At 42.5% G+C, this 20,034-nt stretch overlaps 1 protein-coding gene across 8 annotated transcripts in view; it reads right to left on the bottom strand.

Annotated features, from left to right (window-relative positions):
- IMPACT (impact RWD domain protein) overlaps positions 1 to 12,784 on the bottom strand; it is a 40,016-nt gene extending 27,232 nt beyond the window's left edge. The window contains exons 1-5 of one of the 8 annotated variants that reach the window (XM_060173623.1): positions 12,634 to 12,735; positions 11,514 to 11,547; positions 10,612 to 10,664; positions 8,961 to 9,024; positions 3,542 to 3,604 (exon numbers count right to left, since the gene is read on the bottom strand). In XM_060173623.1, the coding sequence (XP_060029606.1) occupies positions 3,542 to 3,604; positions 8,961 to 9,024; positions 10,612 to 10,651 (167 nt within the window). In that variant the 5' untranslated portion in view covers positions 10,652 to 10,664; positions 11,514 to 11,547; positions 12,634 to 12,735. Of the gene's footprint in view, positions 1 to 3,541; positions 3,605 to 8,960; positions 9,025 to 10,611; positions 10,665 to 11,418; positions 11,548 to 11,693; positions 11,754 to 12,633 lie in introns of those variants that run through there. The other 7 variants (XM_060173620.1, XM_007528422.3, XM_060173626.1 and 4 more) reach the window with 7 other exon arrangements.
- Between the last annotated feature and the right edge of the window lie 7,250 nt (positions 12,785 to 20,034).

Below are 20,034 nucleotides of genomic sequence, written 5' to 3'. Positions count from 1 at the left end.
GATAATAGTTAGTGTTCATCTTTTGCAGGATCTCTACTGAATCTTAATGGCTCTGGTACAAAATATGAGAACTACTCACTATAAGGCGAGATGATAAAACTTCTACTAAAATTAAATTAAGAGGGGTCCCTGAGACAGCTCAACTTGCTAGAGCATACATTTTACCTTGTTAGGGGACTTGGGACCATTATACCAAGGGGAAACTTCACAAAAGTGGAACAGTACTACAGTGTCTTTCCTTGATCTCTAAAAGAAATTAAAGTAGGGCCAGGTGGGAGCACACCTGTTATCATGCAACAGGACCTGAGTTCAAGACTCAGGTTCCCCCCCTGCAGCAGGAGGGGAGGATGTTTCATAAGTGATGAAGCAGTGCCACAGTGTTGTAGCTCTTCATTTTCTTTCCTTCCTGTCTCTTACCCTTCGTGAAAGAAAACAAAATATAGTGGAATTGCGCAGGCACTGAGCCACAGTGATAAGCCAGGTGGCAAAAAGAAAAAAAAATTCACACATTTTATATAAAATAAGTAAATATGCTTGACATAATTTTTTTTCAAGTTAAATAAAATTATAACTTGAATTAAAAAACTGATATTTAGTTGGTATATTTTGTGATTACTTAAATTAATTTTTAAAGATCAGTAATATTTCTCACTTGTTGCCCTTTGCTTAGATTACACTGAAATACATGACTAAAGTCACATTTTTAAAAGCAGAATTTTTATTTCTATTTAGACCACATGTGTGAAAATAACACCACTGGCCTGGAGTCACTCAAGCTTCTTCTCCTCCTCCTTCTTCTTCTTCTCTTCCTCCTCTTTCTCCTCCTCCTCTTCTTCTTCCTCCTCCTCCTTTCCCCACCCCTCTTCTTTTTGTTCTTTTTTTTTCCACCAGGGCTTTTTTTTGCTGGGCCTTCATACCCAAGTAATTCTGCTCCTCACAAGGGAATTTTTTTTCCCCACCAAAATAGTTACAGTAAAATGATTATGCAAAGACTTTCATGCCGAAAGACCCAAGGTTCCAGGTTCAATCTCCAGCACTACCATAAGCCAGTGCTGAGCAGTGCTCTGGTCTTTCTACATATTTCTTGTCTCTTAAACTAAAAGTGAAAGAAGAGAAAAGAAGGAAGTAAGAAAGGAAAAAAGGAAGGAAGGAGAAGAGAGACACCACAGATCTGTTCCACTGCTCATGAAGCTATGTCCCCTGTGTATGATGCTCCCATGCAATGGCCTGTGAACTCAAGCACGTGAGCTCTCTCCAAGATCCTACTTCAACATTTTTAATAAACAAGAGCGTGATCCATATCTTATATTTAGTATTGCTTCCTAGTGTCCAGTTCTTCCTAATCCTCAGATACCTCAAATGAATGAGTTATGAACAGCAAGCTATTGATAAATCCTACAGGAGAGCATCTCTTAATAAGGGGAGGGTCTTTGGAAAACAGACAATGTGGGCGACAGGTTATTTCAGTGTGCAGGACAGTGAACACAAGGTGGGAGAGAAACCTACCTGGTGACAATGATTAACAAGATGGATGTCAAGTATGGAGAGACTTACAAGAAAGAGGAAGTGTTCAATGCCACGAAAAGTTACACAAGTCAAGTAAGATAAGAACTGAAGACTAACCATAGCATGTCTGTTTGCAAAACTACCGGTGAACAAAGTTAGGATACATTGATCTTATTCTGCTTTAAAGGGGAAGATGAGCAGATAAATTAGCACAGAGTCACAGAAAAGCAGTTTTCTAGGAACAGTTAGTAACAGATTAACATTCAATTGAGGAAGCTAATAATATGTATGGTGAGCATGACAGAATCACTAAGTCATGGAACGCCCTATTGGTTTATTCAAGTCAAGTGTGAACCTGAAGGCTCAAAATAGGACCATACTTATCATAAAGGACAAATCGGTGTGATTTCATGAAAAATAGCTGTTTTTTAATCACATATTTTGGGAACAAAATGAACATAGCACAAAGGAAGCATTCTACCCAAATGGGGTGGCTACCTAGGATATATGATATATGATACAACCCTTCCAGCCTGTGGAATAATCCCATTATTTCTTATGGGATTAACAATATTTCATTAAAGTTAATTCAAATCACAGTCTTATCTTCTCTGGATTACTATTATCATTTTTTTTTTTAAATCTTGACTTATTTTGGATAGAGACAGAGAAATTGAGAGAGAAAGAGGAAGAAAGACAGAGAGATACCTTCAGCCCTGCTTTACCACTCGTGAAGCTTCCCCCCTGCAGGTGGGGACCGGGGGCTCGAACCTGGGTCCTTGAGCACTGTACTGTGTTGCTCCACCAGGTATGCCACCACCCAACCCCCTGGCATTTTTTAAAATAATTTTGCGTAATTACTTTTTTTAAATTTATTTTTATTATTGGATAGAGACAGAAATTGTGAGGGGAGGGGGAAATAGAGAGGGAGACAGAGAGATACCTGCAGCCCTGCTTCAACACTTGTGAAGCTTCCCCCTGCAGGTAGAGACTAAGGGCTTGAACCTGGATCCTTGAGCATTGTAACACATGTGTGTGCTCAACCATCAACCAGGTGCACCCCCACCTGGCCCCCACTATTAGTCTTTTAATTAATGTCCTGCACCTATTCTTTTTTCTTCTTCCTCTTTGTTACTGTGGCATCATTCTAACTCCATACCTACATGATTCTATTGCTTCTGGAGAACTCTTTCTTCCTTTTAATCTCAGATCGAAAGAAAGAGGAGAGTCACTAAAGTAGTGTTCCACCACTGGTGAAGCTTCCCCTGCCCATGGTGTTCACATGTGGCATTGACGGCTTGAGCCACGGTCTTCATTAATGATGAACAGTGCACTCAACCTACAGGTAAGCTATCTAAATGTATATATAAAAGTATATAACCAGGAGTAGGGCAGTAGCGCAGCAGGTTAAGCGCATGTGGCGCAAAGCGCAAGGACCTGAGTAAAGATCCAGGTTTGAGCCCCCAGCTCCCCACTTGCAGGGGAGTCGCTTCACAAGCAGTGAAGCAGGTCTGCAGGTGTCTATCTTTCTCTCCCCCTCTCTGTCTTCCCCTCCTCTCTCCATTTCTCTCTGTCTTATCCAGCAACAATGGCATCAGTAACAACAATAAGACAAGGGCAGAAAAATGGAATAAATCAATCAATAAATATTTTTTAAAAAGTATATAATCAAGCTTTTTCTTTCTCTCTTTTTATTTTATAAAACAGAGAAACTCAGAGGGGAGAAAGAGACTGAAAAGGAGAGAGAGAGACACATGCAGCTCTTCACCCCTCATGAAGCTTCCTTCCTACCTCCAAATGGGGACAGGATATGGGTGTGGGGGGTGTTAAACCTGGGTCCTTGCACCTGTGTGTGCTCACCTGGGCACAACGCCACCTGGACCCTCTCGTCACTCTTTCAAGGACTCTTTCCATTAAATGGAAAAACAGCTTTTCTTAACACAAAGTTAATAAAAAGGGACTAACACAAAACACATCTAATGAAAGCAATCAATAAAATCACTAGTAGAATTATTTTTTAAATCACGTCACTTACATATATATTTCCTCAAGGCTATTAGATAAATCTGCACGTTCTTGTCCTTTCAGCCAAGGGGCACTAAAATTAAATAAAGCACAAAGATTATTCAAGATCTGTGTTTATATGTCAAATAAAAACTGCTGTAGAATCACAAATTGGCTTTAACTTTTTGAAATATATCCTGATTAAAATAATACACAATATTTGTATGAACCTATACAGTTCTGAAAACGCTTTCATGGCCACTTATCCTCCTAATCCTCCAAGGAAATTATAGCAAAGCCAACATTATTCAATTTAAATAGAATAGTTTTTAAGAAACAGGGTGGACATGAACAAAGCATAATCTCCAAACGGATCAAAGATCTGGATATTGTACCAGAAACTAGTGAATATTTAGAGGCAGAACTCTTTTCAATGTAAACTTTCAAAACATCTTCAATGGCTCAGATCCAATCTCAAGGAAAACAAAAGGAAAAATAAACCAATGGGAGTACATCAAGCTGAAAAGCTTCAGCACCACAAAAGGAATTATGACCAAAACAGAAAGATTTCCTACAGATAGGGAGATCTTTACATGTCACACATCAGACAGAGGGCTAACAAGCAAAATATATAAAGAGCTCACCAAACTCGGGGAAAAAAAACTTTTTTTAATATTTACTTATTTATTCCCTTTTGTTGCCCATGTTGCTTTTTTTTATTGATGTAGTTATTATTATTGTTGTTATTGACGTTGTTCATTGTTAGATAGAACAGAGAGAAATGGAGAAAGGAGGGGGAGAGAAAGAGAGACACCTGCAGACCTGCTTCACCACCTGTGAAGCGACTCCCCTGCAGGTGGGGAGCCGGGGGCTCGAACCAGTATCCTTATGCCGGTCCTTGTGCTTTGCGCCACGTGCGCTTAACCCGCTGCGCTACCACCCGACTCCCGGGAAAAAAAATCTTAAAAAATTTGGAGAAGATATGGGCCAAAGAAGAGATCCAAAAGACCAACAGACAAAATTCTCCAAGTGCCTAGAACCAAAGCCACTCATAGGCACATGACATTTGACAGTAGGGCCAAACTGCCCAGTGGGAAAAAGAAATTCTCTGAAACAAATGGTGCTGGGTGAGCTGGACAACCAGATGTAGGAAAATGAAACTAGACTACCACTTAACACTAAAATGAGCTCGAAATATATCAAACATTTGGGTATTAAACCTGAAAGTATAAAGTAGGTATAAGAACATGTCGGTGAAACATCTCAGGACCTTAACATTAGAAATGTATTAAGAAGACCCCCCCAGCTCTTCATCTGAACTATTCCAGCCTTTAGGTTCATGATTAGTCAACAATTTGCTAGGCTCTATATGTTAACTTTTAAAATTTATTTATTTATTTATTTATTCCCTTTTATTGCTCTTGTTTTATTGTTGTAGTTATTATTGTTGTTATTCTTGATATCGTTGTTGGATAGGACAGAGAAATGGAGAAAAGGGGAAGACAGAGAGGGGGAGAGAAAAGGTAGACACCTGCAGACCTGCTTCCTTGATTGTGAAGTGACTCCCCTGCATGTGGGGAGCTGGGGGCTCGAACTGGGATCCTTGCACTTATCACCACCTGCTTAACCTGCTGTGCTACTGCTGTACTCTCTCTCTCTCTCTTTTTTTAATATTTATTTATTTATTTCCTTTTTGTTGCCCTTGTTGTTTTTATTGTTGTTGTAGCTATTGTTGTTGATGTCTTCATTGTTGGATATGACAGACAGAAATGGAGAGAGGAGGGGAAGACAGAGAAGGGGAGAGAAAGATAGACACCTGCAGACCTGCTTCATCGCCTGTGAACCGAACCCCCTGCAGGTGGGGAGCCGGGGGCTTGAACTGGGTTGCTTATGCCAGTCTTTGCGCTTTGCGCCACATGCGCTTAACCCGCTGCGCTACCTCCTGACTCCTGGACTCTCTTTTTAACTCTTTTTTCAGCCACCAGGTTTCAGATGCTAACATGATGCCAATCAGACTTCTCTGGGCAGACATCCTGGAGCCCCACTTCCCCAAAGCCCTGCCCCACTTGGGAAAGAGAAAAACAGGCTGGGAATATGGATTGACCTGTCAACACCCATGTTCAGCGGGGAAGCAATTACAGAAGTCAGACTTCCCATCTGCACCGCATAATGATTCTGGGTGCATGATCCCAAAGGGAATAGGAAAGCTATCAGGGGAGGGGATGGAATACGGAGCTTGGTGGTGGGAATGGTGTGGAGTTGTATCCCTCTTATCCTATGGTTTTTGAGAGCTTGTTTGGAGGTTCTAGCAGGGGAGCGCAGCTACTTGTATACACTCGACCGAAGACCGGTCCGTCTCTATTCAGGGAAGGTGGTCCTCTTCGACCAAGCGTGCCCCTTCGGGAGTGACACACATAGAGTGGTGAGGGAGGTACAGGACACCCGCCTAGCCAGCCAGATCAGCTGAATCAACCCTGGTGATAAATGGGGTGACAGATGTCACAGCCAGATCACCCTCACATCCACCCTATGGTTTTTGTCAGTGTGTGTCAATGTTTCCTTTCATAAATAAAAATTTAAAAAAAAAGAAAGGAAGAAATGTACTTGGAGACTCCACCCCACGGGCAAGAGAAACAAAAACAAGGTTGAACACATGGGACTACATCGAATTTAAAAGCTTCTACATATCTAAAGAAAATTCCATAAGGATAAACAGGAAGCCCAGCAAAATGGAAAAGTTATTTGCACACTGCACTGCAGACCAGCATCAGTAACAAACATCTATAAACAACTCATACAGCTCAAAACAACAGAAAGAACAACCCAATAAAAAAGTGGGCTGAAGGTATCAACAGACAGTTCTCTAACAAAGAGATACACTTGGTTCACAGACAAACACAGAAATGCTCCAAATCACTTATCATTAGAGAAGTGTAAAATAAAACCACACTGGGAGTCCGGCAGTAGCTCAGCGGGTTAAGCGCACGTGGCGCAAAGCACAAGGACCAGAATAAGGATCCCGGTTCCAGCCCCCAGCTCCACACCTGCAAGGGAGTCACTTCACAGGCGGTGAAGCAGGTCTGCAGGTGTCTGTCTTTCTCTCCCCCTCTCTGTCTTCCCCTCCTCTCTCCATTTCTCTCTGTCCTGTCCAACAAAGACATCAGTAACAACCACAATAATAACTACAACAATAAAAAAACAAGGACAACAAAAGGAAATAAATATTAATAAAAAAATTTTAAAAAAAATAAATAAAACCACACTGAGATTTCATCTCACACCTGTGAGAATGGGCTTCATCAACAAAAGAAGAGAAGAACTGTGTTGGAAAGGATGTGGACAAAAAGGAACTCCACTATACTGGGAGTCAAGGTGTAAACTGGTACAGCCATTATGGAGAACAGTACGGAGAATCCTCAAAGACAATGGGAATACCTTATGACCCAGCAATTCCACTCCTAGGCATTTACCCTCGAGACGCAACACTGGTTTGAAGGGATATAAGTACCCTACCCCAAGTTCACAGCGGCATTATTCACAATAGCTTGAATGTGGAAACAACCAAAATGCCCTTTGACAGATGACTGGATAAAAATATGATGGGACCACCTGGGGCCCTAGTCAGGAATCCCTGGGATTCCCACAGACAGGATGGACCTAGACCTCTAACGGACACCTCTCGCCACTGTCACTGGTCATTTCCATTAGGAACAACATTATATAATGGACCCCTTTGTGGGCCCCTATAGGACACTGCCCTCAATGCAGATCAACAATGGTAGGGAATGTTCCATTCTCTGAAGGGAGGTTAGACAACATCCTCTACCTATCACCTGAGGAAGATGGGTTCTGAAATTAGTGCAGCCTGGAATGTTCCTAGCCATGACCACAAAATGTGAGCTCAGACTTACAGGGATGCAGTGGTTACATGGGCTCCTGTGCTGACTATGGGCCCCAGATCAGATCGATGGGATTTACAGTTAACTATATTTATATACTTTCCCCATATTTGGGATATACTCTCTGCCCTGATCCAGCTTTCTGATCTTTTTCCAGCCATGACATCATCTCCCCAGACAACAACTTGGGTCCACCTGCATATCAGATGTCAGCTCAAGCAAAAACTCATAAAGTCACGGGGTCCTTTGGAATATACCTAAAATAGACCGACTACTAGCTTTTTCCAAAATGGAGACCCTAAATCTTCATCTGCAGTATTCTTGCCTTTAGGTTCGTGATTAGTTAACAATTTCTTCTGCTTTATGTCTTAACTCTTTTTCAGCCACCAGGTTCCGGATGCTACCATGATGTCAACCTGACTTCCCTGGGTAGAAAACTCCACCAATGTGTCCTGGAGCACGGCCTCCCCAGAGCCCTGCCCCACTAGGGAAAGAGAGAGAGAGTCTGGGAGTACGGATTGACCTGTCAACGTCCATGTTAGCAGGGAAGCAATTACAGAAGCCAGACCTTATATCTTCTGCACCCCATAATGATCCTGGGTCCATACTCCCAGAGGGATAAAGAATAGGGAAGTTATCAGGGGAGGGGATGGGATACAAAATTCCTGGCGGTGGAATTGTACCCCTCTTATCCTATGGTCTTGTCAATATTTCCATTTTATAAATAAAACTTTTTTTTTAAAGCGATGGGACATATGCTCAATAGAGTATTAACTCAGCAATAAAAAAGATGATAATAAAATAATAATAATAATAAAATAATAATAAAAAGATCTGTTGGAATAAAGTAGATGGAATTGGAGAAAATTATGCTCAGTGAAGTAAGGAGGTGAAGCACAACTACAGAATGGTCTCACTCATATGTAGAATATAGAGAATTGAACACATGAATGTAAAAAAATAGTCAACTCATATGTAAAACTATGGATGAGCTATAGTGGTTATGGGGCAGGTGGGAAACTATACTCATTAGGAAAAAAAGAAAGGAAGAAAGAAAGAAAGAGAGGAAGGAAGGAAGGAAGGAAGGAAGAGAGAGAAAGAAAGGGAGGAAGGAAAGGAAAGACAGGAAACTGAGAAATGTTATACATGTACCAAGGATATTTATTGTAAATCATTAACCCCCCCAATAAAAGAATAAAAACTAAATAAATAAATATGTAAATAAAACAAGTATTTACTGACTTCAGTGACCATAACACAAATGTTGACAAGGATGTGGAGAGCAAGAAGCGCTTCTACACTGCTGGTGGAAATACAACTTGGTCTAACCTCTGTGGAAAAGTCTGGAATCTTCTCAGAGCACTAAAAATTGACCCTGTGACCTGGCAATTCCTCCTTTGGGGATCTATCCCAAGGAAGAAAGCACTCCCATGCAGAGAGATCTGTGTACACCTGTGCTCATAGGAGCACAATCTGTAAATGCTCAACCTTGGAAATAATCAAGATATCCAAGGACAGATGAATGGCTAAGAATTTTGTGGTAATACATACACAGTGGAATACTGCTCAGATGAAAATGATGAAATCATCTCCTTTCCTTCATCTTGGATGGAACCTGAAGGCATTATATTAAGTAAAATAAGTCAAAAAAAGAAGGTCAAAAAATAGATGATCTGGGGATCAGGCAGTAGTGCAGCGGGTTAAATGCATGTGGCGCAAAGCGCAAGGACCAGCTTAAGGAACCAGGTTCAAGCCCCCAGCTCCCTACCTGCAGGGGAGTCGCTTCAGAGGCAGTGAAGCGGGTCTGCAGGTGTCTATCTTTCTTTCCCCCTCTCTGTCTTCCCCTCCTCTCTTGATTTCTCTCTGTCCTATCCAACAATGATCGACATCAACAATAATAATAACCACAACAAGGCTACAACAACAAGGGCAACAAAAGGGGTAAAAATGGCCACCAGGAGCAGTGGATTCATGGTGCAGGCACTGAGCCCCAGCAATAACCCTGGAGGCAAAAAAAAAAAAGAAAAAAAAAGATGATCTCACTTATAGGTGGACTGTATGGATAAACCAAAAAAGGAAAACTCAAAGTGAACCTTGGACTGGGCTGGGTGTAACTGCAAAAAGCAGAAGACTCTAGGGAGGGAGGGTTTGGGAGGGGGTGAAAAGGGTCAGGGGTAGTACTGAACTGCCCACATGCCAACAATGATATTATAAACCACTAACCCCCAATAAAATGAAGGAAAAAAAACTCAGAAAAAAAAAGGATCCAAGTCTACGAGTAAAATATCATCCCACCAGTAGGTCAAAATTTCAGTAATTGAGATTTTTATGCAACCTTGCTTCCAGAAATTTTAAACAGCTTAGTAGGTTTAACTAATGGACAAGGTTGATCACAGATCAATCAGCAGGACAAAACTCATAAAGACTAAACTAGGTTAATGAAGAGCTGCTTCCTCCAGAATATTGACAGCGGCCAGGGAGAATCATCAGAAACACCAATGGGTCGTTCCTGAAATGCAGGCAGAGGTGTGTAGGTTTTTGTAGCTATGTCAGCAGAACCAGTGGAGGAGACACATGAAGTCCCAGAGTTTCTACATTACTATGCTGTCTTAAAAGAGGAGTTTCCTTTCCCACCTCTAAAGACAATTCTATAGCTATTCTACTTCTATGAATCCTGTGATTCTTTTTACTAAGCTTCTGTGTATTTTATGTAATTTAACTTTTATTTTTCCCTCCAGGGTTACCACTGGGGCTCGGTGCCAGTGCTATGAATCCACTGATCCTAGAAAACTATCTTTCCTTTTTCCATTGTTGTTGCTGTTATTATTGTTGTTGGATAGGACAGAGAGAAATGGAGAGAGGAGGAGAAGACAGAGAGGGGGAGAGAAAGACAGACACCTGCAGACCTGCTTCACCGCCTGTGAAATAATACCCCTGCAAGTGGGGAGCCGGGGGCTCAAACTGGAATCCTTGAGCATGTCCTTGCACCTCACACTATGTGTGCTTAACTCGGTGCTCTACCACCTGGCCCAGGTAATTTAATTCTTTAATTTAGATATCCTATGCTAACCCAAAAGCCACTTGTAACAAACCAACATAAACATATTGACAAAAGAGCATTTTACATAAACAAAATGTACAATATAGAAAATATATTTTTTGTAAAATAGAACTTCTTTACAAATATAGAAATATAGCTTACTTGAGTTGATAAATGGGTGGGGCTGTACCTGGGTATTCATTAGGCAGCATTACCTACAAGGCAGTAAAACACATATATTTCACCATGACATAAAAATAACTTTATAAAGCTAGTCACTGAACAAATGTCTAACTTGCCAAATAAAAAGTAATGCTATTACTTTATTAAATCTTAAGAAAAACATTTCTCCTCATTTTACACATATTCCTTAAATCTAACCACATGTGTTATTTTGACAGGTCCAGTATTTTAAGATATTGTAAGGGGGGATAAAAGGTCCTCTAAAATGAAGAATATATATATATATATATATATATATATATATATGCATGCAACTCAACACTTTTAATGTGGAATTTCAAGAGAATTAATGGAAAATTATTGAACAATTAGGTAACTACAAGAACAGAAAAGAATTGACTAGGGGGTTAAAGGACAGCATAATGGTCAGACAAAAGACTATCATGCCTGAGGTTCTGGATATCCCAGGTTCAATCCCCAGGACCACCTAAACTGGAGCTGAGCAGTGTTCTGGTGCCCCTCTCCCTGTATCTTTACCTCTGTATCTCTTTCATTTAAAAAAATTAATAAAATGTTATAAATAAAAAAAAGATTTAACTGAGGCTATCAAGTAACATTTACCTCTTGAGAGTGACCTGAGATTTAATGAGTACGTTCTGATAACTGATTAACAGTACAGTGAAAATGTAGAACATATCACACAATAATCATTAAAAGAACAAAACAGCAATCACATAGAGTCAATGCTATAATTGGAAAGTGACTAGAGAGAAGGGGAAAAAATACCTGCAAGCAAAGCGTCCACTTGGGGTCATCTATATCGTCACTAATTCTAATACAAAATATTTTGGCACAGTCATCAATGACACACCATTCCTCACCATATATAGCCGCCATTGCTTCAATTTCCTCATTCTGAAAGATCATGATGGGGGCAGGAGAATCAATCAATTTGCATATACCCCAAACCTTATTCCATTTATTTATTTGCATTTAAAAATACTAGTGCTAATAAAGGACCCCCCCTGAATGAACACTGAGGGTCATCACACTCTACCTACCCTGTGGATGGTTGGTAGCCACTGTCATAATAATTGCAACCAGACTTGCTGCTACATGACAGTGATTTTGGTCACTCCTGAGTCAAATCACAAATGCCCGGTATTGAGATTCATAAAGTGGAGAAATAAATTTCTGTCCCTTCCACTTCCTTGCTGTTGATATTTTCCCCAACAACAATAATAATCCCTAACCATGCCAGTTGCATTGTCACAAGCTATAGACTCTCATAATTTGGGCATGGGGCTGTGTGACTGTTTTGATGGCCGGGGTTACTCAAATCCTCAACACATTTCATTCTTAACTCTTTTGGTTTGGGGTAGGGGAAAAAGAGAAATAATGGGAAGCAACAATCGCATTCAATTTTCATCATTTCATTCTGCTTTCAAACGCAGCAGTCAAAGCTTTAGGCGGCTGGCCCGAATGAACCAGACACTGGACAAAGCTCAAATACCCAAGGGAACACGTTTCAGTGGGAACTGAGTTATCAGCTCTGCCCATTTGAGAACTTAGGTGGCTGGTCCCAGGTGACCCGCAGGCGACCACAACCCAGTTTCTCTGGGCCCTCGATGCTCAATCGCTTGCCCGAGGTGGACAGTGACCCCACGGGCAGGGTGGCGGCCACCACGGTGACACCCCAAGGAAGGGGGGCATCCAGCACCGTGACACCCCAAGGAAGGGGGGCATCCAGCATCGTGACACCCCGGGGAAGGGGGGCATCCAGCACCGTGACACCCCTGGCAGGGGGGGCCAGCACGCGGAGCCGCGGCCCCGGAGCTCCCCGCAGACGAGCAGCGCCTCAGACTGACACCCGGCGGGACTGGCGGCGCGGGATACGAAGACGGGGTTCGGGGAGGCCCCACGTGGGCCCCTTGGCGGAGGCCCGGGACGGCGAGGCCAGGCTGATCCGAGCTCGGAGGTCGGCGCCCACCCGGGCCTCACCTGCCTCTGGTCGCTGCCTGTGTCCCCCTCAGCCATGTTGCCCCAGCGCCGCGGCGGCAGCCGCAAGCCCAGTCCAGATTGCGGGGGCGGGGCGCAGCAGCCAGGAAGAAAGCAACGGGCACAGCGGTGCCAAATCCAGGACTGCATCCGGGTCGCACTGCACCGCTGCATCTGCTTCCGGGTTAGGGGCCGTGCCCTCAGAGATGCTGCGAGCTTGTTGCTGAGGTCGTGCCATGTTTCCTCCTCGGCTCCGCTGGACTCGGAGGAAGACATATCTCCCTGGGGCGCTGAGGACACCGTCTGCCTTCGGGCTCCGGCCCTCGCCGGGGAGGCGCTGCCACCCGCCCACCAGCTCCTCCTGACCACCGAAACCCTCTGCATGTTTGCCCGGAACAGATGGCGACCACTGCCCATGACTCCAGGCTGCACCTCAAGGCAGGGTTTGGAGGGTGTCTGCTGTAATCTTTATTTTAAAAAAAAAATTTACTGTATTATTATTGTTGTTGTTATTACCAGACACAGCTCCAGAGCACTGTTCAGTTCTGGCTCATGGTGGTGCGGGGGATTGAACCTGGGACTCTGGAGCCTCAGGCATGAGAGTCTCTGCATAACCATTATGCTATCTGCTCCCGCCCAGATCAGTAACAGACTTGAATATAAGAGAAGATTTGAAGCCAAATTCCTTTTTTTTAAATGTATTTATTTATAAAATGGAAACACTGACAAGACCATAGGATAAGAGGGGTACAACTCCACACAGTTCCCACCACCAGAACTCCGTATTCCATCCGCTCCCTCGATAGCTTTCCTGTTCTTTATCCCTCTGGGAGTATGGACCCAAGGTCATTATGGAGTCTGGCTTCTGTAATTGCTTCCCCAGTGAACATGGTTGTTGACAGGTGGATCCATACTCCCAGTCTGCTTCTCTCTTTCCCTAGTGGGGCAGGGCTCTGGGGAAATGGGGCTCCAGGACACATTGGTGGGGTTGTCTGTCCAGGGAAGTCTGGTTGGCATCATGCTAGCATCTGGAACCTGGTGGCTGAAAAAGAGTTGACATATAAAGCCAAACAAATTGTTGACTAATATGAACCTAAAGGCTGGAATATTGCAGATGAAGATTTGGGGTCTCCGTTTTGGAAATAGCTAGTAGGTCTATTTTAGGTATAGTTCAAAGGGCCCATGACTTTATTAGTTTCTGCAGGTGGATCCAAGTTATTGTCTGGGGAGATGATGTCATGGCTGGAAAAAAGACCAGGAAGCTGGATCAGGGAAGAGAGTAGCTCCTAAATATGGGAAGGGTATATAAATATTGTTGACTGTAAACCCCATCAATTTGATCTAGGGCCCATATTCAAAAAAGTGGCTGTCAAATAAAGGGAAATGTATCAAACCTGTTTAGTTTGAATACAAATATTCCAGAAAATATTCTCTAGGATTTCTATCTACTCTAAGTGCAGTCTGTGGACAAAGGCAGCATATTATCATATAGCTTGTTAAAAAAGAAACACTTGGGGGCCAGAAGATAGCTCACCTGATAGAGTTTTACCATGCATGGGAACCCTGCTTCGAACCCTAGCACTACACAGGAATACCATGGAAGTCACAAGGAGAAGTTCATGAAAGATAGGGCTGTGCTGTAGCCTCCCCCTGCCCTACCTTTGCCTCTTTCTGAAATTAGAAAGGGGGGGGGGGGGATCCATATGGAACAGTAGAATCACAAAGGTCTTGCAACAACCACACACACCCCAAAAAAAATACAAAAGCATATACCCCATCCCAAAAGCTACTGAGTCTATATGTTAAGAGTCTTGGGGGTGATTTGTAAGCAACATTAAAGTTTGACAATTCTGTATCATGACCCTAAGAAAGCACATCTCAAGATCCTAGAGAGAAGGCAGAGGAATTGGCTGAGTCCCAGTTACTGTACTTGAACTCCTCAGCTCTGAGAACAGCCAGAAGAAGCCAGGCAGAAAGATTCAAGGAGGTCCATTCCTGGAGACAAACCATTCCTTCAATGAACTTTCCTTAGAATTACTTCCATGCCTGTCATATTATCTTCCCCATCTTTTGGGATTTTTCCTCCCTTTAATTTAAAGTCTGATTTATATCTGTCCAAAGCCTCCCTGTTTTTTTTTTCAGGCATCCCCTTCTTTTACTCTCAGTACATATTTCCCTCAGTGAATGAATAGTGTTAAGTGAGAAAAGCTAAAAAGGATGAATGTGAATGCTCTCACTCATAGGCAGTACTTTAGGGGTTGCTGGGCAGTAGCGCAGCAGAGCACACATGCCACAAAGTGCAAGGAGTGGCATAAGAATCCCAGTTCAAGCCCCCAGCTTCCCACCTATGGGGGGGGGCGTCACTTCACAAGTGCTGAAGCAGGTCTGCAGGTGTCTCTCTCCTCCTCTCTCAATATCTCTCTGTCCTATCCAACAGCAACAATGGCTATGACAACAATAACAACCACAACAAGAGCAACAGAACGGGGAAAAAATAGCCTCCAGGAGCAGTAGATTCTAGTGCTGGCACGGAGCCCCAGTGATAACCCTGGAGGCAGAAAGAAAGAAAGAAAGAAAGAAGGACAGAAGTAAAAAACACAAAGTCAAACTTGGACTGCATTTCTTGTATTGCAGTGGTGAAACCAAGGATTCGAAAGGGGGACAGGGAGAGGTGCTGGGGCTCTGGGGTCCTGGTGCGTGACTTTTGAAAAGGACCCAAACTGTGACTGAAAGTTTTTTGCAGGTACCTATTGCAGGGAGACAAGAAATTGTATTTGTGGCAACAACTGTAGCATAAAACGTTAACCCTCTAATAAAATGGTAGGAAGAAATTGCTTGGTATGGGATCTTATTTTGGTGTCTACCTCTCCAGGATTCTGGTGAACAAGAACTATTAACAGGTAAATTCTGCCCATGAAGTGTTAATTTAACAGTAGTTTGTTTGTGAAAGATTATTCTCAGGGAAACATGTCTTTAAATAATCAAGAAAGAAAGTGTGCACAGTACTAATAATGAGTTCTTCTGTTCTCTGTGTTCATCTTCTCCTAGCTAGTGAAAGGCAGCGGGACAGATGAGAAGCCAGTGAGTGCTGAGGCTATTGGTTCTCCCTGTGCCATTTATTCATATCATGGGCAACAGTTGGAACAGTTATGACCAAAAAAGTGGGAGGCAGGGCAATGACACACTGAGTTAAGCGCACATGATACAAAGCGCAAGGACTGGTGTAAGTATCCGGGTTCAAGCCCTGCCTGCAGGTGTCTCTCTTTCTCCTTCTCTGTCTTCCCCTCATCTCTCGACTTCTCTCTGTCCTATCCAACAACAATGGCATCAGTAACAACAACAATAATAATAACCACAACAATGATAAAACTAAAGGGGCAAAAATGGCCTCCTGGAGCAGTGGTTTCACAGTGCAGGCACCAAGCCCCTGCGATAACCCTGGAGGAAAGAAAAACAAAAATGATAAAGGTACAAAAGAAGAAAAACATAGTGATTATTAAATATGTTCTATGGGGAAGATCTGTCAGAGATAAACTCAAGGAAACAGTAAAAATTAGCAAGTATAGGAAAAGGAGAAAATCCTTGAGTTTTATGATGTCACCATAAGTAACACTACAGATAATGGGAAATTAGCTGTCAGATATATAAGTAGTAGTCAGGAAAAAAGAAAACAAGAAACATGATACCAAACATTTTCTTGATTTTGGAAGTCTGAAGGAATGGAATGACAATGCCTAAGAGAGGATAGAGCTTACCTATACTGGAATGAGGTGAAAAGAAACTTAGAGCACCAATCTAATTGTAATTCCCATTTCAGAAATAAGTACCTGCACTAACTTAAGGTGTGAAACTTTTTATTTTATTTATTTGTTTATTCCATTTTGTTTTCCTTGTTTTTTTATTGTTGTAGTTATTATTCTTGTTGGATAGGACAGAGAGAAATGGAGAGAGGAGGGGAAGACAGAGGGGGAGAGAAAGATAGACACCTGCAGACCTGCTTCACTGCCTGTGAAGCGACTCTCCTGCAGGTGGGGAGCTGGGGGCTTGAACCGGCATCCTTATGCTGGTCCTTGTGCTTTGCACCACTTGCACTTAATCCACTGTGATACCGCCCGACTCTCGTGAAACTCTTTTAATAATCCCTGAGGCAGTGGTTGATGTCCCAGTAGTGTGTCCAAATGCATATATTCTAGAAATCAGTCTCTCAAGTATGAAGTGATTAAGGGGGAAGAGGAGTGTCTTCTGTGGTGTCTAGTTTATCATCATTGTTAAAAAAAAAAAAAAAAAACTTCCTCATAATTTTATGTCACATTTCTCAGAGCTCTTGACATTCCTTCTCTCCCCCCTCTATAGATATAAAGAAAACACTGACAGAACCATAGGATAAGAGGGGTATAACTCCACACAGTTACCACCACCAGAACTCTGTATCCCATCCCCTCCCCTGATAGCTTCCCTATTCTTCAACCCTCTGGGAGTATGGACCCAAGTTCATTGTGAAATGCAGAAGGTGGAAGGTCTGGCTTCTTTAATTGCTTCCCCGATGAACATGGGTGTTGGCAGGTCAATCCATACTCCCAATCTGTCTCTCTCTCTTTGCCTAGTGGGGCAGGGCTCTGGAGAAGTGGGGCTCCAGGACACATTGGTGGGATTGTCTGTCCAGGGAGTCTGGTTAGCATCATGCTAGCATCATGAACCTGGTGGCTAAAAAGAGAGTTAACATAAAGCCAAACAAATTGTTGACTACTCATGAACCTAAAGGCTGGAATCGTGCAGATAAAGAGTTGGGGGGGGGGGGTCTGTTCTGTAGATAGCTAGTAGGCATATTTTAGTTATATTCCAAAGGGCCTGTGGCTATACTAGTTTGTTTTTGTTGTGTGTTTTTTTCCCTCTGAGCCTGACATCTGATATGCAGGTGGACCCAAGTTATTGTTTGGAGAGATGATGTCATGGCTGGAAAAAGGACCAGAAAGGTGGATCAGGGAAGAGAGTAGCTCCCTGATAGGGGAAAGGTGTATAAATATTGTTGAAGCTCTTGACATTCTAATGTGCAATGTAAATCTTGAGAGAGGATAATAAGCAGCTTTTTACAAAGAACTTGATTTTTCCCCCTCATATACACTTCCTAAAATCTTGTAGAATTCCTGGAGTACTCTTTTAATAGCCATCACACCATTTAACATTCTGCCTCATGTTGGTGACAATTTAAGGTCAATATTGTACAACTTTTTTATTTTTTAAAGATTTTATGTATTTATTAGTGAGAAAGAGAGGAGGAGAAAGAAAGAACCAGACATCACTGTGGTATATGTGTTGCCTGGGATAGAACTCAGGACTTCATGCTTGAGAGTCCAATGCCTTATCAACTGTGTCACCTATTGTATAAATGTCTAGTCCAGTATTAAAAGGGACCTTGAATTCCATTTATTGACAATACTAGCTCTTAACTTTTTTTTTTTTTATTGTCAAGGAATTTCTTCTTAAGTGTATTCCCAAAAAGATAGTTAGCAAATCTATTGTTATCGGTTGTTATTTGTGAAAACCTGAGGGAAGACTGGGTCACAGTCAACAGAGAAGAGATTACTGGGTGGGAATGGGAGAGGGGGAGTCCTGGTGTAAACTCTTCTGAGCACTGAACATCAGCCCAAGTCTCTCCCATGCTCAATGCCATTGTTCTTTTTATTATTATCTTTATTTACTGATTGGATAGAGACAGCCAGAAATCAAGACGGAAGGGAGAGCTAGAGGGAGCTAAAGTTATAAAAAATAAAAGTCACATTCTTTTCGCTGTGATGAAAATGCTCTTTCCCTTAGATATTCAGATGGCTTTCTCCCTACCCATTAGATTTTGGCACAAGGACACCTTTTCACTGAAGACTTCCCTGGCCATCCTAACTAAAAGTTCCCTCTTTTTGATGTCTATTAATCAGAAACCACTGGGTATATGCAACAAACTCAGGTTTATTGATGTTTGTGGCAGAAAGGGAAACTGATTGCTTTGGCGAGGCATGGGACATCTCATCATGAAGTCTTCTGAGAGTCTTGTTGAGGATATAGGCTTGTGTTCAAGAAAGTGGGGTTTACTCTGAACAGGGAGCTATGAGAAGAGGTTGTAATTCTGTAATTAATATTGTGAGTTTTTTTTTTTAATTTTTATTTATAAAAAGGAAACACTGACAAAAACCATAGGATAAGAGGGGTACAACAATTCCCATCACCAGAACTCTGTATCCCATCCCCTCCACTGATAGTTTTCTGTTCTTTATCACTCTGGGAGTATGGACCCAGGGTTATTATGGGGTGCAGAAGGTGGAAGGTCTGGCTTCTGTAATTGCTTCCCCACTGAACATGGATGTTAACAGGTCAATTCATATTCCCAGCCTATCTCTCTCTTTCCTTGTGGGGTGGGATTCTGGGGGAGTGGGGCTCCAGGACACATTGGTGGGGTTGTCTGCCCAGGGAAGTCCGTTGGAACCTCTAGGGTAGAGCTCACTTTCCTGCATGCTTCTCTCATTTCATATCAAATGATATTGCATCTCCTGAGCCGAACCTAATCAATGCATTGTGTACCACCTCAGCATACTTCAGTTCGGACTATGTCCAGAGACATCAGCTGAGGAATGTCAACCCTTCAGCCTCATTACTCAGATGAGACCTTTCCTTTCTCATAGGATTCTCTAATTCCATTTTGGGTGGTTCACTTCTGAACAGTCGCAAACCCTAGATATAGACCAGGTTCCATGAGATAGAGCATATATTCACATGTATCCATAAATTAGGGCAAAATATTATGCCTGAAAGCAGAAGTGCACAATAGTCTGCAGTGAGTCAATATGTGCAGCAAGTAGGTAGTGAATTTTAACTTGGAGGCAAAGAGAATGGGGCTAAAGCTGCAGCTGTCAAGAAGTAGCACTTACTTTTGTTAGCTCAGAGAGAGGTTTTGGTCAGTCATTATTTGCACAGTGTACATGCTGCTATCAATACTCAGACAGTATTACAGAGTAGTCTTTGTTTTCACCATAATCCAGTGACCTAATCTCATCATGGTGTGCCACGAGATTGTTATGTTCAACAAAAGAACATCATGAGTTAGATGTGAATGGTAGACCAGTCCCCAGCAGCAGAGATGAGGTTTTTTTTTTAAGTTTTATTTATAAAAAGGAAACATTGACAAGAACCATAGGACAAGAGGGGTACAACTCCACACAATTCCCACCACCAGAGCTCCATATCCCATCCCCTCCCCTGATAGCTTTCCTATTCTTTAACCTTTGGGAGTATGGACCCAGGGTCATTATGGGGTGCAGAAGGTGGAAGGTCTGGCTCCTGTAATTGCTTCCGCACTGAACATGGGCGTTGACAGGTTGATCCATACTCCCCGCCTGTCTCTCTCTTTCCCTAGTG

Source organism: Erinaceus europaeus, chromosome 15 (assembly GCF_950295315.1).
Source record: "Erinaceus europaeus chromosome 15, mEriEur2.1, whole genome shotgun sequence".
NCBI lineage: Eukaryota > Metazoa > Chordata > Mammalia > Eulipotyphla > Erinaceidae > Erinaceus > Erinaceus europaeus.
This window is presented reverse-complemented; position numbering and strand designations above follow the sequence as displayed.